This window comes from Vulpes vulpes, chromosome 2 (genome assembly GCF_048418805.1).
Source record: "Vulpes vulpes isolate BD-2025 chromosome 2, VulVul3, whole genome shotgun sequence".
Taxonomy (NCBI): Eukaryota; Metazoa; Chordata; class Mammalia; order Carnivora; family Canidae; genus Vulpes; species Vulpes vulpes.
Window position 1 is genome coordinate 94,014,073 of NC_132781.1, and position 25,102 is coordinate 94,039,174.

General features: G+C 36.6%; 1 protein-coding gene across 10 annotated transcripts in view; it reads right to left on the reverse strand.

The window, feature by feature from the left end:
- The window catches only part of ZNF438 (zinc finger protein 438), a 400,000-nt gene that overhangs the window by 12,774 nt on the left and 362,124 nt on the right, over window positions 1-25,102 (reverse strand). For 8 of the 10 annotated variants that reach the window (XM_072749309.1, XM_026000877.2, XM_072749312.1 and 5 more), the window contains one exon: window positions 15,737-15,804. In XM_072749309.1, coding sequence (XP_072605410.1) covers window positions 15,737-15,773 — 37 coding nt within the window. In that variant the 5' untranslated portion in view covers window positions 15,774-15,804. Of the gene's footprint in view, window positions 1-15,736; window positions 15,805-19,583; window positions 19,628-25,102 lie in introns of all 10 variants that reach the window. The other 2 variants (XM_072749310.1, XM_072749316.1) reach the window with 1 other exon arrangement.

A 25,102-nucleotide genomic window follows, 5' to 3' on the forward strand; every position in this document is an offset into this window, starting at 1 on the left:
GAGATGCTCAGCAGACATTAGCTTTTCACTTTTTCTTGACAAAAAGTATGCAGTTCCTGACGGTTGTTTTTGGTGGGAAGGAAAAAAGTGCACAAATCTTGAATTGCTAATCATATGGAAATAGTCCTGAATCCTTAAACTAATGTTTCTTTTCTGAAAGGTAAATGAAGAAAAGAGGGAAGAAATGGCTATTACTTGTGAATAATGGTCCCAATAAAACTGTAAAGTAGTTTTTCTTTCTTGCCACTCTGCAGCCACCTATCATGGCAGCTTGACCTTCCCCTCATCTCATCTATCTGATCACCCCCTCTACCTCCCTACCCCCAAGTTTTACATCCCAGTTGACAAAGTGCTAATCAGATGAACAATTATTGTGAATAGGAGTTAACATATGCGCATTTTAAAGAGCTTTTTTATGGGGACACTCTTCCCTGCTTTTGTTTATATTGAGTATTGAGGCTAATTGTTGTTGTTCTCCACCCTAGGCAGGCCTTTACAGGGGGAGGGGGTGAGCCAAGGTCTCAGTGGCCCTGGGAAGAAAGAGACCTAGAGCAGAACCAGGGATGCTGGCCACAGTTCTGCAGCACCATGAGAGCAATAGCCATCTGATTTTTCAGTTCAGGAGGAAAAATATGTGGACTCTCACAGAAGATAGGAACACGTCAACCACGATTCTGAAAGCACTTTCTTAAAAAAAAAAAAACACACTTTCTTGTAGATTTCAGTATTTTTGTGAGGAACTCATTAAGAAAAACATTTAAGACAGGTTGAGTTTGGAAAAGAAAAGGTGGGTACCGAAAGAGGAACCCATGAAATTGAATAAATTAGAAGGAAGCAAGAGGAAACAAGCATTCTTTATGGAAGAATCTAAAAGCCAATTACCTAAAATGTTAATGGCAATAAAAGGAAAATTAATACAACATGGTTTGTTATAAGTTCAAGTAACTATTCTTTTTTTGGGCCACATAATTCATGTCCCAAATGAAAAGAAAATTTTAAAAGCTTTATCATTTAAAATACATTTTACTAATCCCAATTTCAATGAATTTCTCCTTCATTTTAATTATCAGTTCTTCTATCAGTCCTTATTTCTGGGAGGAATTTTTTATTTCAAGTGCTTCTGATGAAAAGCAGTTGAAAACTATATGAAATCTTTAAATTTTTAATACATTTAGAAAGATAAAGTTATTAATCTTTTTGGCCAAAAAAATTATAACACAGGCAAGATTTTATTCATTATTACAAAACTCAGTTTTGTATCTTTACCCCAATCTAAGAATGACTGAGTAGAATGAAAATTTAACTAAAAGCTAATGAACTCTGGAGGACACAAAGCAAGACAAATAGAAACTTTTAAAATGCTTTATTAATCCCACTCTCCCATTCTTCAGTTAATATTACTAGAATTATTAAGATGCAGTGGGGTCACATGGTTGAAATTCAGAAGACCTTGATAACTGAACTTCATGCAGGTAAAAAAGCAGCATATCATTTTGTTGGATGTCTTAGCACTCATAGCAAATATCTGTGCACATCGTCTTTCCAGAAGATTCTGACATTTTCTGAGTCAGTGGTTTTTCAACACAATGAGTAAGCAAGGAAATGTCTCTGGCAAAAGAGCTTTAGTAGGCTGCATGAATGCCTTGTGAGCAGAATTCTTCCACCAAGAAATTAAAAAATGGGTCCCTTTCTTTAATCTTCTACTTTAATATCAGTTGGAAGAGGTAAGTATCTGGGATGAGTAACAAGATGACAGTTGGTGAAGAAAACCTTTTCCTTAGTGAGATAAACAGAAAGATAAGCTTTCAACATGAGAATGTGCAGTCTGTGGGAACAATGAAATGAGGACACATATAGAAGGTTTGCCTTTGGTCAAAATACCATGATTATGAAATCAACGTGGTGAAGATCACAATAGGGTTAAAAGCAAGGGACTGGAATCACAAAGATATTTTTATACTGTGATTTCAAAAGTATGTTTACTTTATAGAATGGGCAATTTTAAGGAGTACACAAACTGCATTTTTAAAAATGAAGTAATTGTTCCATGGCTTTACGGTATAGTTTTACAGATGTTTTGTTTTTACTTCTAATTTATTTTCAACTCACAGTGATTTATAACCCTTTTTGCTGCAAGTTTTTCTGTACCTCAGCTCTTATATCAAATAGTTCATGATTTGTAAGTGCAAATGCACAGGACTGTGTATGCCTTTGTCATGTAGATTATTATTCCCTAAAACTGCTGCTTAGTACGTCCTGGCTGTTAATTATTTCTTAATCAGGATACACCTTGATTAATATAGAGAGACCACCTGTGATACTGACATATTGAAGAAAATAAAGAGAAAAGGAAGCACCAGGCACCCACTGATGATTATCTTTGTGGCACTGACCAGATTGGTTGTATATGAGTTAACTAGCAAATACAGATTCTGAGATGCAGCTAAGGTAATCAGATGCCAACGCAAGCTAGTGCAGAATCCTCAGAGTTGGAAAGCTGTAGGACCACTTTGGAATCCTTTCCTTTTGAATTCTGCTTGGCTTCTTCTCCATCAACACCTTTATTGTTATTTGGATGGCAATGACAAAGTCTGGTGGAAGGAACATGTACTCTCATCTACATGTTAGAAACATGTAAGAGTTAACTCTCTATCATTCCTGAAGAGATACAGTGATTATGCAGTCCACTTGCATTCTTTTTTTTTCTCAAGGTTCTGCACATTTGTATGTGTGTGTACTTAGGTTAGATGACCCCTGGTTCTGGAGCTGGCCTAATGGCTGACCATCCATGCACACTGCCAGCATATGGTGGGTTCACCCCACTGCTGTCTTCCTACAGCATCTATCTTACCTGGTTCCACACTGCTCTCTACTCCCACTGCCTGCTGCCTAGTGCTGAGAACTCCAACCACCGTGAACAATAGACATTACAAATTTAAAGTATCTAGTGTCGAACTGCAGACCTATTCCACAATCTTTTTTTATCCCTAAGAGACTCTCCTCAGTTTCTTATTGGGCCTCGCTCAGGTTCTCTCATTGCTTTTCTGAGGCACCCTCTTTCTCCTCCACCCCCAATTTATCTTTGTCTCTCTCTCACCAATGATTTTTGGCACTGACCTTGCAATGGATGTAATGTTTGTGTTACCCCAAAATTCATATGTTGAAATCCTAATGCCCTAGTATAATGATATTCAAAGATGGGGCCAATGGGAGAGAATTAGGTCATGAAGGAAGAACCTTTATGAATAGGATTGATGTCTTCATAAATGAGACCCCAGAACTCTCTTGCTTTCTTTCTGCCATGTGAGGATACAATGAAAAGATGTTGGTTTGCAACCCAGAGGAGGATTCTGAAGGGGAGCAGAATACATGACCCCAAAATGTCCTACTTTGGCATATGGATTATTATTTCTTAAAGATTTATTCATTTGAGAGAGAGAGAGAGAGAGCGAGAGAGAGCATGAGTGGTGGGAGGGCAGTGGGACAGAGAGAGAGAATCTCAAGTAGACTCTGTGCAAAGCATACAGCCCAATGTGGGGCTCAATCCTAGGACCCCGAGATCATGACCTGAACTGAAACCAAGATTCAGATACTTAACTGATTGTGCTACCTAGGCATCCTTGGTATGTGGCTTATTTTGAACTGAAGGCAATCAAGACCCAGAAGACTCAAGAAAAACTTTTACCTCTTCCTAACTACCTAAAAGAATTTTGCTAGGGGGCCTGGATCAGAGAGAGATATATTACCAGAGATAACTTTGATCTAAATGCCTTATCTGTATATAGCAGGGCAAACATCTAATTACCAAACACCTGCTCTTCTTATCATCCTATGAATTACCTTCCTCCCCTTTGAAGCCTCAGGCCCCTACTCCTTTCTTAGCTCAGGATGGCCTATAAATATCAATTGCCCAACTTATCCTTGATTTCATTGTCTTTGTGGGGCCTCCATTCACACATAATTAAATTTGTTTTTCTCTTGTCCTCTGTTAATATGATTATTAGGTCAGCCAAAGAACCAAAAAGGGTAGAGAAAAAATTTTTCCTCCCCAACAGCTGTCACCAGAATCTGACGAAGCTGGGACTCTGATCTTGTACTTTCAGCCTCCAGAACTGTGACAAACAATTTATAAGCCACTTATTCTATGAGACTTTTCTATAGCAACCTAGAGCAACTAGGACCTTGTGCACAAAAGAGAAGTCATCAAGTAGGAACTCATGTACTGTTCCTTCTCCTTTTTTCTAAATTCTTATATGTAATTAGACAACACAAATAAACTTCCCTATTCAAAAGTGAGGGAAAAGGAGGGAGAATCACTGTTACTCTAAATATACAACTCATCTACCTCAAGTCCCAAGACAGTAAAATGTGAAAAAAATGTGCATTTTAGATTAAGGAAATGGGAGTATTTCCAACCCTATTCTGTACCCCATGCTTCTCTCCAGGCCCCTCATGCTGCCTCAGAGGTCCTTTACCATCAGTGAGCTCCCAGCCTTCCTTGACCATCCTATCTAGAAGTACCTGTTCAGCCCCATATGATCACCTGCTGTTTCTTTCTCTGCTTTAACTGTCCTTCATTATAATGGTATAATATTATCTATCTCCTCCTGCTAGAATATAAGCTCCAAGCAAGCAGGAGCTCATTTTATTCACTTCCAGGACCTCAGTCCCCAGATTCTGGTACACAGCCATCACACAATATGTTATTCACTAATGAGTGAACTATTAACTCTCAACCATACTGTCTTGCTTTCTCCTTTGCTTTTGTTGAACACAAAAAATATAAAACCCAAAACACCAATAAAGAGTATTTGGGCTTTATCTCCTCTTCAAGCTACTTCCCTACCTCCTTTCTTTTCTTGAGAAAATTTAATAGTAGTTAGTATATATGGTCCCTGTCTCTACTCATCAACTTGCATTCATCCCTCAGTCCCCTACCCCCTTAAATTCCATTGTGGAATACTAAAATGTCCTACTTTCAGGAGTCAGATTGGGTGCTTAATCTATTATATCTTATTTAATCCTCCACCAACTCTTAATATTAACATTTCCAGTCTATGGACACGGAAACTGAATATTTCCTGTAAGGGCACAAGGCTGGTGAGAATTAGATTTGAAGCCAGGTCTGTCTAGCACCAAAGCTGTTCCTCTGAAATTCCAACACACTGAACTTATTACTTATTAAGATGTTTTGCAATTTATCTAGTCATATGTCAGTCTCCCCCAGTGGCTAATGAGTGCCACATAATCCATCCCTATGTTGAGAAAATAAAGATCTTTTTGACTACCCTTTTCCAATCACAGAGTGTAACTATCAGGAGAGAGAGTGAGCTTTCTTTTTCTAATAGGAATCCATAGCATGGATGCTGGAAGGGCAGTTAATACACAGAGTGATTCCCTTCACAGTATCCTGGGCACTAAAAGCTAGGCTCTTGCAAAGGTGGCCTTCTTTTACAGTTTCCAGTGGGAAAATCAGGCTCACACCAAAAGTAACCTTTTAAAAGCAACAATTACACAATATATTTAATGACACATCTAAGTAGTGACTTAAAGTACTTTTTTATGATGTGCAAAAATGAAGAAAAAAATCATTACAAACGTCTTTTATAGTGTAGAAATAATATAGATTTTCTAATCCCATACCACTGGCTTTTGAAATGGAAGTCACGGAGAAAACAGTGGGAGCAAAAAAGTCTAAAAATGTTGAAAGAATTTCTGAATTCCTTCTGTGGAAAGCCCTGCCCCTTTAATAAACTTGATCAAACATCAGTGCTGTGGCCTATGGATCTGGGGGCTTTTCCCTTTTTTGGTGGTGTTGGGGGAGAAGGAGTTCCTCAGGGAAAAGCAAACAAATTACATAAAAAAAGGAGAGCAGAAGGCTGGCTTTGGTTCTTCCTTTTGCTACTGGAACTAGTCTGAGCAAGATAATAATCCTTATTGATCTTTAGCTGCTTCCTTTAAGAATGGATGAGAGTGGAGCATCAGTCCTCAAAATGTGGTCTGCAAACCCTGGGAAGGGTCCCAACACCCTCCTCTCATACTAATAACAAGATGCCATTTGCCTTTTCCAGTGTGTTGACCTTTGCATATGTTGCACTGATGGGACAAAAGGGAGCATTGGGTCAAAGTGCTCTGGCACCTTAGCCTGAGTTCAGGCAATGACAGCAAACTGTCCACACAGCCATATTCTTAACACACTCTCTCAGTACAACACAGCAGAAGCAGCACACAATTTTAGTGTTATAAAAACCATGGTCCTTACATGCCATTTTAAAATTCTGTGTGATGAAATGGTTCATAGCATAGAACCTTCTGCTGCATACCTAAGGATGACCTGAGGGAAAGCACGTGTGCCACTGAGTTGTGAAGCTGATCTAGCGCCTTTTGTCATGGAATACCACTTTTACTTGAAAGAACATCTGACAGACACATGTTGAAAGAGCATGGTCAAACATGGGTATTTGGCAGATATTTTCCCAAAAGTGGATGAACAAAGCTTGTCACTACAAGAAAAAAAAAAAAAAACTGATGGTAACCACTGCCAGTGATTAAAAAAAAAAAAAAAGTACTCTTAAAAGGGGCAGTTAGAATTTTGGAAAACATGAATCCATCACTGGGAGTCTGAAACTTCCGAATACTTAATGATTTTTGGGATGGGACTGGTGGTCACATGAACAAAGAGGATCTTTAAAATACTGGCTAAAATGATGTACAGAAGATCCACAAACTCAGTGAACTTTCCCCTCCCCCCAAAATAACCCATACCTGATGTTACATGGATGGTTAAAAGACTAACTCAAATGTAAGCCAGATCAAAAAGTAGCAGAATATAAGAAGCATCTTGACATAAGTTTCAAATTTCTCATCACAACTGAACTTTAAGAAGTTACCTGACTCATTTAAAGTCAGTTACAGTTATTGGACACATTTTGGCATTGTATCAAGAAAAATAAGCATAATTATCTGAAAAGGCTATTAATATACTCTCTCTCTTTCCAACTAATGTAAAACTAGATCTTCTACAAACACTTCAACATAAATGACATATCACAACATACTGAATATAAGACTGATGATATAAGACTCCAACATTTTTAATGAAGCTAGACTTTCAACATATTTGAAAAAAAAACAAAGTCTATGCCAGTCTTCTAATTGTTTCTAATTACATAAAATAGGTTATTTATATTCAGCTGTAATGAGCTTGTTATTGTTATTTTAAAATGAATTCACAAGTACATACATATTTTCAGTTTATAATCTCAAAAGTGATAAATGCCACTGGATATGGTGGACATAAACATGTTCTCTAGAGTCCTCAAATTTTTACGAGTATAAAGGGGTCCCCAAACTATGAAAGTTTGAGAACTGTTGAACTAAATAAAATCTAATGTCCCAGCTCTTTTGAGATTCTATGATTTTTTTGTTCTGTGGGTGAATGAGAACATAAGACAAAATCTGGAAATGTCTTGCTTTTGGTTGATAAGTTTTTGTTTCCTTCACTACTGTTTCTTGTGAGAATATAATACGGCAGGTCCATGGGACACAGTTTTGAAAATAAGGCATTTTTTTTTTTTTTTTAAATTTTTTATTTATTTACTTATGATAGTCACAGAGAGAGAGATAGAGAGGCAGAGACACAGGCAGAGGGAGAAGCAGGCTCCATGCACCGGGAGCCCGACGTGGGATTCGATCCCGGGTCTCCAGGATCGCGCCCTGGGCCAAAGGCAGGCGCCAAACCGCTGCGCCACCCAGGGATCCCGAAAATAAGGCATTTAAAGGTAATTTATCCTAATAAAAATACCAATTATAACTAAAATATCAGTAATTGGAAATGGTAGAATGAAGATTAAATAATAAAATGCTAGACAAAAATCTTATAAAGATGTAATGCTGCAAAAATTTATTTTACTTGGTTTGAATTTATATTCATGGAATAGGTAATAAATTGTATTTAAATTAATGATATTTGTATTTTGCATCAGTGAGGGTGACAAAACATGAGAGACACCTAACTCTGGGAAATGAACAAGGGGTAGTGGAAGGGGAGGTGGGCAGAGGGTTGGGGTGACTGGGTGATGGGCACTGAGGGGGGGCACTTGGTAGGATGAGCACTGGGTGTTATGCTATATGCTGGCAGATTGAATTCCAATAAAAATTTTTTTAAAAAATGATATTTGTATTTTCCCCTAGTTTTAGGAAATGTCATCACAAGATTTTCTTGGTAGTATATAATCTTTTAAAAAATAAAACACTGTTTTAAAGAACTTGTAAGAAAATGCATTCAAAATCATTTTATTAAAATAAAACTAATAAGTTTTGTTTCTAGCATTAAGTTGGATGTTGGAATTTCTGTAAATATATTTATAATTTTGGTGCCAATTAATCTACAGAGGGGCAGTATGTTTATTCCATTAAAGCTTTACAAGACTTATGCATTTCTATTCTTATTAGTATTAGACTTTTACAAACATGAAACACCTAACCTATATTTCTGGCTTGCAAAGCATGCTAAATACCTCTGTCAAACTTCTTTGCTTTTATCCCAGCTCAACTCATCATACCAACCATCTGCATAAATAAGATGTAAGCACCTGCTATATGGCAAATGGTCTCAGGGGCAGATGTTTCCATCCTTGTGTTCATGTCACTGGGGCTGGATACATTATTTGAACAGATGTACACAATCTGAAAGTGTTGTGTCCCTCAGTGAAATGTCTCCAACTGCTTTCTATCAAAGAACATAAATGCTATTTGCACCTGCATTTATGTTAATAATATAAAGGCAACGGGGGGTTCTGACAAAGTGGAATGTGATGCTATGAAATATATTTGCATGGTTAACTGGAGCTTCTGACTCTGCTGCCAAATGGCCACATTGACACTGATACATGCCCAAGCAGACTATGATTAGTAGCCTGCTTTTTAAGCAGTGGAAATATGGCTATTTCAAACAACAAAAATACTCATAATCTGAATTTACCAATAAGAATATTTTAAACTCTAGTGTTTTATCTCAAAATAGGAAAGTAACTTCCAATATTAGGTCTACCTGATAAACTTTAGGCCACTCAGGTTATTTCCATTTTGTTCTATGAGGAAATTCCTATAGGTATGTGTGTGTTTTCCATTTGTACTTCTGTCAACAGCATAACATACTAATAATCCATAGTGGTATTTTGCAGAGGTGATTACACTGGAAAGTTCCAATTTCCAACATTAAGTAAGTTAACCAAAACCAGGTTGAAAATGTCAATTTGTACTTGGTCTGAGAAATAAAATGGTACCAAAAGCCCAAGAACAGCATTTACACCACTAGTTAAGATAAAAATGTTTCCATATGAATGTCACATATTTAGAAACATATTATTTTGGTAATACATAGGGAATGTTCTCCCTCCCTCTCCCAATTATGAGGTCACAAAGCCATGTTAACCACTAAACACAAAGTGTCAGATAATAGTGGTTCTCCAGCTACTGTGCATTAAATGTGAGCGCTGAAGAGCTAAGGAATTTGTAATAATAATTATATTCATAGCTTTACTGAGCTAAGAACTTGCAGTCTTTTTCAAATAATGTATTTATTACTATATTTTTAAAGGTTTTTCTTTTGAGATTTTATTTATTTATACATGAGGCACAAAGAGGGAACGAAGCAGAGACCTAGGCAGAGGGAGAAGCAGTCTCCAGACATAGAGAGAGCCTGATGTGGGACTCAATCCCAGGCCTCCAGGATCATACCCTGAGCCAAAGGCAGCTCAACCACTGACCCACCCAGGCATCCCTTTAAAGGTTTTTTTTTTTTTTTTTTTTTAAGATTTTGTTTATTTGAGAGAGTGTGAGAGCACAAGTTGTGGAGAGGGACAGGGGGAGAAGGAGAAGTAGAACCCATTGAGCAGGGAGATGATATGGGGCTTGATCCCAGGACCCTGAGGTCATGACTGAGCTGCAGGCACTTAACTGAGCCACCCAAGCAGCCTACAGTTAATACTTTATTAACTTAACATTGATAATATCAACTTTATACAAAATTATTATATCTGAGTTAAATGTTACCCAAAGTAACTTATTCTGCAAATTATTCTGAAATGCACATTGTGCTTTAAAAGAATTTACAAGGTACATTTATATATAGTTGATCCTCATTGTTTACAGATTCAAATCCTTCTGCTTGCTAAAATTTATTTGCAGTCCCCAAATCCCATACTGATGACACTTGCATGGTCATCTGTGGACTCGTACAAGCAAAGAACCTGTGTCACTTCATGTACACATTCTCAGCAGTGGTTGATGCTCTGCCTTCTTTCAGCTCTTCTATCGTCACTTTTGTTTTCTATGTAGTGTCACATTTTTCTTATTTTATTCCTTTTTGGCTGGCGATTTCACTGTTTAAAATATCCCTCAAGCATAGGGCTACTGTGCTATCCAGTGTTCCTAAGCGTGAAGACACTGATGTGCTCTGAAGAAAAAATATATGTGTCAGATAAGCTCTGTTTAGGCATGAGTTATATAATGTTGTGTCTGGGAGTTCAAGGTTAAGGACTCCACATAAAACTAGATTCTGAGGACGCCTGGGTGGCTCAGAAGTTTGGCGCCTGCCTTCAGCCCAGGGTGTGATCCTGGAGTCCCAGGATCAAGTCCCACATCGGGCTCCTTGAGGTGAGCCTGCTTCTCTCCCTGCCTATGTCTCTACCCCTCTCTCTCTGTGTCTCTCATGAATAAATAAATAAAATCTTAAAAAAGGAAAACAAAACCCTAGATTCTATATTGACAGTTAATGAAAATGTTGTGTTGTGACTAGAAGCTCACAGGTACCTAACGTTGTGGAGCCACGGTTCCGTATTATCTAATTTAGTGTTTGTGGTGACTTTAGAGAATGTGACTCTTGTGAATGATGAGGATCGACTGTATCTTATCTCATCTGGCTCTTCCAGAGCAAGTATTATTACCCCCATTTTAGAGATGAAGGGGCTGAGGCTCACTGATTGAGCCAAGACACAGAGCCTAAAAAGAAGGGTGGAAGGATAAATAGAGCTCAACCCTTCAGCTTTTAGTTTCATATTCTTTCCCCAGACTGAGAGGGAAGAAAGAGAGACGGAAGAGGAGGAGAAGAGAAAACAGGACAGGAGCTTAAGAAGTAGCTTTAATACCATGTTGGGAAAAGTCAAACTGTAGTTAGATAATAGGATAATACACCATTTTTGGGTTAAATTCTCATAAAAAGCGAACTATTCTGATAGGCAGCACACCTTTACTGAAACTGAGCTGTAATAGGAGAGCTTAGTTTGGGTTTCCTTCTCTCTCCCTGTGCTTTGCTCATGGCCTCTCCAAAGGCCATAAATATTTAAGTGAACATGCAGACTTGGGAACTCCACCTGGGTGTTTCGTCAAGAAGCACAGATTAAAATGTTTTCACAGCATCTAAGTCATAGGAGTTTTTTTGAAGTTTGAGTCTAAAACATTTTCAACAAAATTTAATGTATATATGAGAAGGCACTACATGCCGAATTGCTTTAAAGCTTGCCAGAGACACACACAAAAAATCATCAAGAAGTTTATAAGGAACCTGATACTAGAAGCCTAAAAATAAGATTATTTTTCCAAACTTAAAAAAAAAATGAATTTTCACTACTTTCCCCAAATGTTCCCTGAGTTCTAACATGCTATATTTGCCAATATCAAAATGTTTACATCTGTATGTAAGTATATATTTTTAAGTCTTTATATTTTTAGGCCATACTATAATTATTTTAAAAGTATTTTATTAAATCAGAAAATCCAGTTTTTTTTTTTCCAGATCCAAATCTGAATTCTCGTGATACACAGTAATGGCCATGACCACACAGTTAAACACTGTCCAGGTTTTGGAAGTGAGTCGGGGTTGACACTGCATATTCAGCTACTTGCATTAAAAAGGGGGTCATTAAAAAACCCTCTTGCCTCAAAGCAGCTGCTGTGTTCTCACCCCCATTTATCATTACTCTCACTGACTAAAAATAGTGCTCACAATTTTAAAACTATCTTTGAACAATATAAATATGACAGAGCTGAGAAAAAACATTAGAAGACTCATGGAAGTAGACCTTTCTACCTGCGGCACACTTGCCTCCATCAATGGCAAAGCTGAACTGTGAAGCTGGTAGAGGATGAAGAATTTCCAACGACTCCAGTAAAACAGACCCTCCCTGGGCTTATATGAAGACCCTTTCCTGCCTAGTGGATAGCAGGACGTGTTTTAACCAACTACGTGGAGACTGACAATTCATCCTGCCCTCTCCAAGATGCAAACTTCAATCCTTCATTGGCTGGCATCACCACAGTGAACTATCTAGCACACGGACAACATAAACTGTCCCTGTCAGAGAACTATTTGGCAGAGCCACTCATTTGTGTGTTTCCTTATCTGGCAAGTAAGCAGATTCATGGGCATTTTCAATCACTGTGGTAGTTCTGTTTGTCCTTCAACAAATTTAAAGTAGAAACTACAACAACTGTAGTTGGCCTTATCCTGTGGTTTTCATGCCTTTTTTTTCCTTCAAAACATGGGTTTATTACTTGCTACAATTTGCTATTTTCCAACACAAAATACTTGCCCTTATATTTCTATTATCTTATCATTTGAAAATATCAAACAAAAGAACAGAAAGTTATGGGAAAACCGTAAGTCCTATCCCCAAATCCTGAAAGCATGAGAAGATAGAAAATGGTAATGAAGTAAGTCTAATGAACTTCTGGAGGTGCTATAAGTAATACTTCAATGCAGAGAGAAATAATGATGACACTAAATTACAATGGAAATCTTTCAATATACTATAAATTATCATTACAGTGATACGGTGATATTAAATTTCTTTATAAAAAATTAGAAAACATTTAAATAAAAGGCATTAGAATTTATAATTAATTTCCTCCAGTTCTTTCTCAGCATTAAACTCATATCCCTTGACCTCTAAATACCACTAGGTTGTTTTCTACAGGTGTTAATGTCCTGAACAAATGTCATCTCCTCTGCTGTATTTCCTGGCCAAAACGTCAGTCTCAAAACTTCTGACCTAACCAACTGTCCAGGTTCACCCAGGTTCGCAAAGGACGTCATACTCTCTTCAAAGAGAGCATTTGTCATGTGTTAATTACACACATGTCTGCTCTTCTAACAGGATTTTATATTTTGTGAAAGCACCAGCTGTGTCTGACTTATCTCTGGATTCCTCAGATCTTTGAATCCTGACATGATTCCTGGTTAACTATCATACAGGTGATCATTAAATCTGCTTCCACTACAGAAATTTTATTAGGAGACAGTATGTGGTATGCTGGATTTTCTTAAGCCCCACATCTCTGCTGGTAATATCTTACCTGAATTTCATACAGTAATATGTAAAATATATGTGCATGTGTGTTTACAGGTCTGAAATTTATAAGTATCATAATTTATAGATAGCCATCAATGATGTGTTAAATAAATTACTTAGCATTTAATTAACAAGTGACATGTGCCCAGCACACTTCACATGTCACATAACTGATTATATTTGATGACAGAAATATAAATTAATGTTTGATCAGAGAAGGAAAAGGGGAATAATCTAAAAATAGAACCAGAAGTATTCTTTATAGATTTATAGTGTGACACAGGGGACAAATAGTGAGTATTGGATATTGATAGATCTGGGTTCAAATCTTAGCTTAGTCACTTCCCTGACTGGTGATCTTGGTAAAAGTAACCGATCTCCCTGAAACTTTCAAATAAAGATTGTATCTAACTTACCGTGAGGATTAAGTAAAACAAAGAAATCTAAAGATGTGGTTAAAGTGACTGGAGGCACTTGATTAATTGAGTTATGTCATCTTTTTCTCTGTTAAATTCTGGGTTTGAGGCTTAAGCATCTTTGGTCTCAGAAAAGACTGACAAAGTATTTACTAGAGCTACTGAACTCCTTGCTAGGCTTGAAGGCATCTTATTTTCCCACCAAGCCCACAGAGGTAACTAAGATTATGCAATAGCTGGAGAAGTAGACCTGAAAACAAAACAAGGCTTGATGAGAAAGTAGGCAGAAGGTGTGAGAGATGACATGAATGACTTCCCTCTATGAGCCAGAAACCAAGCAGCTCATTGCGTAGTTACATAGATTTACAAACTTTTAGAGATGGAAAAGAATATCTAGTAATCCTGGCTTTACTAATGGGGATATCAATGCTTACAAACAAAATAAGTAGTCTGAAGTTCCACAGCTGGTTGGCAGTAGATGTAGGAAAGGAGGCCAGCTTTCCTGCTCTTCCTTCTAAGCAGTCATACCTCTAATTCAGATGAAGAAGGTGATACCAGGTAGGACACTAAGTTTCCAAATCCTTGATCAGCTACCTACTACTGCAGAAATCTTCTAAAGGCTATGCCAGAAGACAACTCATAGAAAATGCACACTTTTATTTCTAGTTAGTGTTGCTCTCCTCTCTCTCATCCCATGTCCTTTCTTGTCCTCGTGTCCAGGGCTGGATCTTGCCTGAGTCTCAAGGACTTTTACTCTCCTTTGGCCAAATGTCCAGACCAAAACTAAGCTAGAGTCTCTTCTGTGTTTCCTCCCCTTGGATCCCCTTGGATCATGCTTGGCCTTTTAAGGCCAGTAGGCACCTGAAGCAGGAGGTAGCCATGCTCATCTCATTATACCAGCCTCCACAGATGGAGCCCAGATATTAAAAACAACCATTAGGAGCATACCCACTGTCATCTTATAGTGCCTAATACACAAGTAGGAAGGAGCTGGGTGATTTACATGTATTATCTCCTTCCATCTCCACATGACCTGTAAAGTAGTACTTACTAAGTTCATTTTATAGATTTATAGATGAGAAAGATGGATCGAGTGATGTGTCTTAAGACATGCAATTCAGTGCTAGAATTAAATGTCAAACATAGACTCCAGTTACGATGCTGCCTTTTGTTTTGGTTAAGGGTTCTTTGTAGCAAATTCCCTCCATTCATTAAAAGTTACATCTTCTGTGAAGGAAGCCCAATTTGGCATCATTAAAACATTATTTTCCTCACATACACAGCAAAACTTCTGTGTAGAAGAGAATATGTAGGGGTAGGTGAAAGATTTGAATTCTTCCTAAGGGTTAGAGTTTGCCCTTGACAGTGAAGGAAATTTAATTATTCTGTATTCAGAAAGACTTTATTTCCACCTATATATTACTTTTCTAAAACCTCCAGGAATTCCTGTTAAAAAACCATGATTTTCTTTATAAATCACGTGGGGCTGCAGAATGTTTTTTTCTATGTTTCTTTTTAAAATGGGAAGAAACAAGTCAAATGTATTGTGAATATCCCCTCTCTCTACAGCATGTGTATGAATATATATATATATATATATATATATATATATATATATATATAGTCCTTTCACTAAAACATGTTGTTCTGCTTCACCAAAGCCAGTACTTGATAATTGCATTTCACATCAACTGGTGCCAACTAACTGCCAGCGAATGGGCTGGATTCTCTGAGTTTTGTGTGGGATGAGATGGCCCTGCTCTCGAGGAGTTCTCTATCAAGGATACATGTCCTTATATACACTTCAGTAATTTATCAAAGGAAATTAACTTTCTGATATAATTAGAATTTTGTTCTTAGTTCCAGGAAATAAATTACCTGTGGTCAGAGGACAGTGGCACTGAATATGTCAATTTCCACTATTTATAACATGCACATTACCATTTTCCTCAGCATGGTTTATCTTACCTTGATCTTTTGGTGGTACTGATAAAGAATTCTGCATTATGATGTATTTGACTTGAATCGCAACTTCTCTAAAAAGAACCAAGCACAAATAATAATTAGAAAACAATTCAATGCCTTGTTAATACATATGGAAAATGTACATTACAGGCTCTTTAAAAATTCTTCCTATTTATAATTATCTGAGTAATAAGAAATAGACTGCACTATTATTAGGAAACAAATGTTTTTATTTCCTTCTCATTTTTATAGAGACACAGTTTTACTGAGTGTAGTGGTATGGGCCTGGAGGGGGAAGTGATGATAGAATGAGAGAGGAACTATATCTGCATCTCGACCCAGAGTGGCAAAGAAAAGAAAAAAGCAAAATTAAGATTCCCTAAAAATGCCCTGCCAGATAATTATGTTTCATATACTCTATTTAAGAAGAAATAACTAAAATGTTTAACAATAGAGGTAAAGGTAGTATAATTGCAGTGTACTCATTTGATGAAATATAACTCAGTCATTATGATACAGTTATGAAGATTATACAGCAAGATGGAAAATAAATTAAATGAACATGGTAGGGATCCCTGGGTGGCACAGTGGTTTAGCGCCTGCCTTTGGCCCAGGGCGCGATCCTGGAGATCCGGGATCGAATCCCACGTCGGGCTCCCGGTGCATAAAGCCTGCTTCTCCCTCTGCCTGTGTCTCTGCCTCTCTCTCTCTCTCTCTCTCTCTCTCTCTCATAAATAAATAAAAATTAAAAAAAAATGAACATGGTAAATGACACACACTCTAGGGTAACAACTATCTAAAAAACAAAGGTATCACAAAATGCATGACAGGAAATATGTTAAGATGTGTGCTGGCAGTGTGTTTGCTGAAGCATTTCAGGTGTTTTCACTTCCAATTTAGGTATTTTCCAAATTGTCTGTAATAAAATATATATTAAAAATATTTGAATATAAAAATATGGCAATTGAAGACTGAAAAACATATAGGTAAATATTTTATATGCCATCAAATACACAAGTGTTTCAAGCATGACAACAAAGACAGACACCATTAAGGTAAAGACAGATGAATCTATTTAAAATTTTAAATGTTTTTCAGTAGAAAATTAGCCAAAATTAACAGGCATGACTTCTGCTACAGCCAAGATGGAGAAACAGAGACCAGATTTGTCCTCATGCCTGAATCAATAAAAAATATAGACAAAATATGTGAAATAATATTTCAAAACATTGGACATCAAATCACAAGACTTTTCTTGGGAGACAGGAAACAAATGAGATGAGCCATATGACAATTTTGTAGGAAGGGAGAACCCTGATGGAGACACCCAGAGTAACGGAGAAGACAGAGCTGTAGAAAGAGAAAGAGCAACGAAGAGGGTCTCTATCAAGTATTTGCATGTGTACTGATGAGCACATGCAAGTGAAGAAACTATGTGAGGTCAAGGGAAAATCCACGCTGCTCAACACTCACAGTCCTCCTACCAGCCAGATTGAAGCAAATCCTCGTTCATTGGACATCCAGTAGAGGACAAAGAAGGATCTTGCCTCAGTAGGGAAAAAAATCAAGCCCTACACCAAGCATTTCTTGGTTTCATATGACAAATTGTAAAGCAAGACTGAAAAGAGCAAACTAATTCCAAGTGTCTTAACTGTACATTTAGAACAGATCTGCAAAAATATCCATCACCCAGCAAATAAAATTCATAATATCTGACATCTATTTAAAAATTATCAAGCATACGAAGAAACAGGAAAACATGAGCCATAATAAAGAAAATAATCAAAACTGACTCTGAACTGACATGTTAGAATTAGCAGTCATGAATATTAAGCTCTAACACTGATTAAGTAATGACTGTATTTCATATGTTCAAAAAGTTAAATATATAGGAAAGATATAAAAAAGACCCACATGAAATTTCCAGAGATGAAAGCTATAATATATAAAATGAAAATACATTGGATAGGATTAACAGCATATTACCCATGTCAAAAGAAAATGTTAGTAAACTTGAAGACATAGTAATTAGAGATTTTCCAAAATAAAACTCAGGAAGCAGAGAATAATAAAAAAAAAAAGAAAAGAAGAAATGATTGGTGAGCTACAGGACAACTTCAAGCAGCCTAATATGCAAGTTATTGGAGAGGAGAAAGATGGAAAGACAAAAAAAAAATCATTTTAGAAAGAATGGCAGACTTTTTTCCAAATTTGAGTAAAGCTATAAACACAGACCCAAAAAGCTCAAAATTACCTGAGGCATAAAAAAACATGAAAACTACACCAAAGCATATTATGACCAAATTGCTCAAAACTAGTGAAAAAAAATGTAAAGGCATTCCAAAAATACATTACATATAGAGGATTTCTCATTGGAAACAATGCAAGTGAGAAGACAGTGGAGCAGCATCTTTAAAATACTGAAAGAAAAACCTGTAATCTAGAATTCTATGTTTAGAGACAGTATCTTAAAAAATAAAGGAGAAATGAAGGTATTTTATAAATACAAAAGCTGAAAGAATACATTACAAGTCCACTCACACTATAAGAATGCTAAACAATGTCTTTTAGGCAGGAACATTAGAATACTAGAAATGGGAATTGTATAGTAAGCATACAATGCATTTCTTTTTTTTTTTTTAATTTTTATTTATTTATGATAGTCACAGAGAGACAGAGAGAGAGGCAGAGATATAGGCAGAGGGAGAAACAGGCTCCATGCACCGGGAGCCTGATGTGGGATTCGATCCCGGGTCTCCAGGATCGTGCCCTGGGCCAAAGGCAAGCGCCAAACCACTGCGCCACCCAGGGATCCCTGCATTTCTTTTTAATATTTAAATCTTCTAAAAAGGCAACTATTTGAATAAAAATAATTAAGAATGTAATGTGGGGTTTATAATATGTATAAAAATGACATGATAACAATAGGACAAAAATTGAGAGAAGAGTAATAGAAGTATACATTTGTAAAGTTCTTATACTATCAGTGAAGTGGTATAATATGACTGGGAAGTAGATTATAATAAATTAAACATGTATATTATACATCTCAAAGCAAAACTAAAATCACAAAACAAAGAATTTTAGCTAAAAAACCAACAATTAAAAAATGGAATCATAAAAATACTCAGTTTTCCAAGGGAAAATAGGAGAGAATAAAACAGATGGGACAAATAGAAATAAAACAGTAAGATGATAGATTAAAATCTAATCATATCAATATCATATTAAATGCAAGTGATCTAAATATCCCAGTAAAAGACAGAGTTTGTATTAAAGCAGGACCCAAACTTTATGTTGCTTATAAGAAAGGCACTTGAAATACGAAGATACAAACTGGTTATAAGTAAAAAGAATGGAAAAAGATATATCACATTAGCATGAGACAAAAGAAAAATAGAGTAGCAATACTAGTATCAGAAAAAGATTATAAAGCAATGACTATTATACCAGGCAAAAAGAAGGTCGCTTCATAATTATAAAATGTCAACTCATCAAAAAGATATAATAATCTCAAATGTTTATGTTCCAAATAATTGAACTTCAAAAGAAAGATCTAATAGAACTGCATGAAAAAACAGATAATAATTCATAATCAATACTCAATAAGAGACAGAGAATCACTAAAGGTATTAAAGGTTAACTTGACTTAATCGACATTTATAAAACATTCCACCCAACACCACAGAATATACACTGTTTTCAAGTGCACATGAAATATTTATCAAGACAGAACATATTCTGGGCCATAAAACAAGTTTCAATAAACTTAAGAGGACTCAAATCATATAATGTATGTTCTCTGACCCCAGTGGAATTAAAGTAGAAAACAAAAAAACAGAAACATTACCTGAAAAATCTGCAAATATTTGTTGTCACACAATTATAACTAACCTATGGGTTCAAAGAAGAAATCAAAATGAAAATTAAAAATATTTTTGAACTGAATGAGATAAAACACAACATATCAAAAAACAGGACACAGAGAGAAATTTAGAGTACTAAGCATCTCCTTTAGTAAAGAAAGTAGGTCTCAAGTCAACGACCTCAATTTCTACCTTAAAAACCAAAAAAAGCAAATTTAACCCAAAGTAAGCAGAAGAAAAGAAATAGGTGACTGGAGAGTAAATGAGTGAAATAACAACAGAAAAATAGATAAAAATAAATTAAATAAAAAATAGATTCTTTGAGAATATCAATAAATTTGATAAACTAATCAGATACATATGATCAATATCAGGAATGAGAGAGATGACCTCACTACAGATGCTAACTCCTATTAAAAAGATAATAGGGAAAATTACAAACAACATTTTGGCCATAAAAATCTGATAATTTAAATTAAATCAACAATTTTCCTGAAAGACACAAACTATCAAAGCTCACTCAAGAAGTGACCCTATATTTTCAAAGAAATTGAATTTCTAGTTAAAATGCTTCTCTTGAAGAAAACTCCAGTCTGCAAGATTAGTTTGGTGAAATCTACTGAATGTTTAAAGAAGAAACAATACCAATTATGTAAAAAATCTAGAAAAATGAAAAGGAGAGAATTCTAACAATCTAATTCTATGAGGCCAATATTATACAGATATTATACAATATTAAAACCAGACAAAAAGCCAATAGAAGGAAAAACCTTCAGACCGACATTCTGCGTAACATAAATGCAAATATTACAAACAAAATTTTAGACCAAAGACACTAGAAAAAGAAAACCACAGGCCAATATCCCTGATGAACACAGATACAATAATCCTAACGAAATACTAGCAAATTGAATTCAACAACACATGAAAAAGATTATTCACCATGATCACTTAAGACGTAATCCAGGGATACAAGGGTGGTTCAATATTTGCAAGCTAATCAGTATGATACTGCACATTAACAGGAGAAAGAATAAAAACCACATTATCATCTCAATAGAAGCCGGAAAATCATTTGACAAAATACTACAAACATTCATGATAAGAACCCTCCACAAAGTGGATAAGATGGAACATTACCTCAATATAATAAAGGGCATATATGAAAAACCTACAATAAACATCATACGCAATGGGGAGAGACTGAGAGCTTTTCCCTAAGATCAGCAGCAAGACAAGGATGTCCACTTTCACCACTTTTATTCAACATAGTACTGGAAGTCCTAGCTGCAGCTATTAGATAAGAAAAAGAAATAGCAGGCATCCAAATTGGTAAGGAAGAAGTAAAACTTTCACTATTTGCAGATGACATGATACTATATATAGAAAACTCTGAAGACTCCACTCCCCCCCAAAAAAGATTCCACTATTAAAACTGATAAATTCAGTAAAGTCACAGTATACAAAATTAATGTACAGAAATCTGTTGCATGTCCGTATACTAATAATGTAATACCAGAAAAAGGAATTAAGAAAATACTCCATTTACAATTGCATTAAAAAGAACCAAATACCTAGGAATTAATTTAACCAAGGAGTTGAAAGATCTATATTGTGAAGGCTACAAAACACTGATGAGGGCAGCCCTGGTGGCTTGGCAGTTTAGTGCTGCCTTCAGCCCAGGGTGTGATCCTGGAGACCCGGGATCGAGTCCCACATCGGGCTCCCAGCATGGAGCCTGCTTCTCTCTCTCTCTCTCTCTCTCTCTGTTTCTCTCTCTCTTTCTGTGTCTTTAGTAAATAAATAAAAAATCTTAAAAAAAAAAAACCCTGATGAAAGATAATAAAAGACAACACCAACAAATGAGAAGATAGTCCATGCTTATGAAACTGGAAGAATTAATATTACTAAACTGTTCATAGTACCAAAGCAATTACAGATTCAGTGCAATCCCTATCAAAATATCAACAGCATTTTTTCACAGAATTAGACAAAATAATACTGAAATATGCATGGAACCAAAGAAGACCCCAAATGTTCAAAGCAATCTTGAGAAACAAGAAGAAAGCTGGAGGTATCACAATTCCAGATTTCAAACCATACTACAAAGCTATGGTAATCAACTCAGTATGGCATAAAAACAGACACACAGATCAATAGAGAGCCCAGAAATAAACCCATGATTATAGTGTCAATCAATCATGACAGAGGAGACAAGAATATACAATGGGAAAAGACTGTTTCTTCAATAAATAATGTCGGAAAAACTGGACCACTACATGCAAAAAAGAAACTGGATCACTTTCTAACACCATACCACACACACACACACACAAAAATCCTCAAAATACATTAAAGACCTAAATGTGAAATCAGAAAAGTCCTAGAAGAAAACAGGTAGTAATGTCTTTGACATCAGCCTTGGCAACATTTTTTCCCTCAGGCAAAGGAAACAAAAGCAAAAATAAACTATTGGGACTACACCAAAATTTTGCTTTTTGCATAGCAAGAGAAACAAAACAAGGCAATCTACTAAGTAGGAGATATTTACATGGAGACTCTTTGGGGGGTATTTTTGCAATAGGCATCCTGAGCCTTAAAGTTCTGCACTCCTTCTGATTCAGACCTTTCTTCCACTTCAGAAGGTTATCATAATAATGTGCAAAGCCATCCATCTTCATGATCATCATTTTTATTACCTTTTAAAAATTTTTCAGGGTGACATTTAAAATACACACAAAATGTAAAACCCCTAAGTAAATTAGGACATATTTTTACAATAAAGCTATTACAAATAATGTTTCTTAAAATATTTAAAATATAAAAAAAGCTTATCATACATGTATGAAAGGGGCTGGTTACAGAGAGGTAGTAGGTTCAATACTCTCTCCCCCTATATGCATGAGAAAAACTACCAAATATTAAAAGGGACTATTTCTTCTCTTTTTTAAAGATTTATTTATTATTTTTAAAGATTTTATTTATTTATTCATGACAGACAGGGAGAGAGAGAGAGAGAGAGAGAGAGGGAGAGAGAGAGGGAGAGAGGGAGAGGCAGAGACACAAGTAGAGGGAGAAGCAGGCTCCAAGCAGGGAGCCCGACGCGGGACTTGATCCTGGGTCCCCAGGATCAGGCCCTGGGCCGAAGGCAGCGTTAAACCGCTGGGCCACCAGGGCTGCCCAGGATTTATTTATTTTAGACAGAGAGTGTGTGTGTGCAGGCATGTGAGCAGGGGGAAGGAAGAGAGGGTTTTTTCCCAACCCTCTGGGGAGGACCCGCTCCGGGGCCTGCCTGCCTCCCCACCCAGCTCACACCCCTCCCCACCCAGCAACAGGCACTTCTGCTGACCACTGACCACTGAGGGGCTGAGGGCAGGATGCAGGTGGATGGAGGCTTCCACCTTCCAGGCTGCTCCAGATCACCTCCCAGCTCCCACCCTGGGCCCTCCTGTGTCTGGAATCCACCTCCTAGGGATAGGGAGAGCCCTGTGAACCACTCCCACCTGGGCAGGGTCTGGCCTTAGTTTCCCCCTTCAAATCAGCCCTTTTGCCTCCCATCTTCCAAGTGTTCTTCCCTAGTTCTTGGTCCTCAGACAGCATCGTTGGGGCTTTCCCGCATGGTCATCAGACAAGGGGTAGTAGCATCTTCAACTGGAAGGCCCTCCCCTGTCTCTTTAACTATTCATTCTCTTCCTTCCATCAGGACTTTTGATCTTTCTGGAACTCCTGTTATTCAAGATCAGGATGGGCATGGAGCCTGATGCAGGGCTCAATCCCAGGACCCTAAGACCATGACCTGAGCTGAAATCAAATCTGAGTTGAATGTTCAATTGACTGAACCACCCAGGCGCCCCTAAAAGGAGCTATTTCTGAGTGGAGGATTAAATTACTGTTTACTTTCCTTTTCATGCTTATGGATAGGTACATGACTAAGTTTCCTTAATGAAAAAGTACCATCTTTGCCATCAGAAAAAAAAAAAAAAAAGATAAGTCTTTATATTACTGCTCTGGAATGCTATATGAGATAAGGAGTGCCATTAAAATAATTTCACCTGTACCCTCAATATTTTGGTGTTTAAAGCAGAAAGTTTGCTTAAATGGAGTCTAATGTCTTCTACCACATAAAGCACTGCTGTATTTAACTCTACTGTATTATGAAAAATGAATAAATTATGTAATAAATGCACCTAATGCTTATTAAAGAAAACTTATGAATAATCACAATATTGTATCTTCTGATTGGCCTGGAAATAAAAGTGCATTATATAAATGTGCTAGAGGAAAAGTGGCATTAAAAAGTCACATAAGATCTAACATTATTTTTCAAATATCACACAAGCAAGGTCAAGGCACCATAATACAACATTAGCAGTCAGTGTGTCCTTCATAGTATACACAATCTCTGATCATTATAACCTGACTTTTCTTGCTTGACTTCTATTAAGTAGAAAAATCTACCTGAAAGGAAAAAAAGTTAACGGATGCAAACAGTGAATGTCATCAATTATGGCAAGATTTATTACAATATGCTTTATAAATCACTCATATGAATACTTTTAATTTTATTTAATATGTCCTATTTAAAGAGTTGATTAAAAATACGAATTAGGTGAATTGGTCACTTGAGAAGTTATAGCTCAATGGTTCTGGAAATGGAAATCTCCCATTTACTCCTAGTTGAGGAAAGCTCAGGGAGATGTTGCGATGTCTTTGTTATGCCACTTTGCCTTCAAAATAAATTTAGATATAGAATCTTACAGAATATATAAAAATCACTGGCTCCATGCTCAATGAGCTTATTAACATTAACCCACGATGTGAGTTTGTGTTTAAGTGCATGCTCTATTGTGTGTATATGGGCACCAACCAGAGCTACAGTGTGGATGTTTATCTAGATTATTATTTTAGGGAATCATTTTATAGAGAATAAACATGTCATATATCACCTGTCTGATACACTGTCACTGAGACAAATACCATAGTATAATAAATTTGGCCAGGAGAACCTGAAATATGAAAAAATTTAAAAAAGGTGATAAAGTCTTGGGTGTCTTACTATTGGTAACTTATAACAGGCTCTTTGTATCTTAAGATAATGTGACTGGGCAGCTGCTCATCCCACAGGCCTTCCCCGCGTTTTGATCCTACTGTGACTTTTAATTTTCAAGTATTGTACACCGACTCTTGCACAAGCTTTAGGTTTAATGGAATTGGTAAATCCACAGATGAGAGCTTTACCGACATGAAGTCTCCCACACTGAGTGCTTACTATGTGCTGGACCTGTCAGGTAATTCACACATACCTCTTATCCTCACCTGATGATCAGCAGTTGTCATCCTTCAAGTCAAGAAACTGAGGCTCAAAGAAATGAAACTACATGTGCAAAGTCACTAGGATGAGCCAGAATTAATTTCCCCAGGACTGTCTGATTCCTAAATTCATACATATGCTCTGTTTTCCCACATGCAGATTCTCCCTCCCTCTCCAACTTCATTCCTTTTT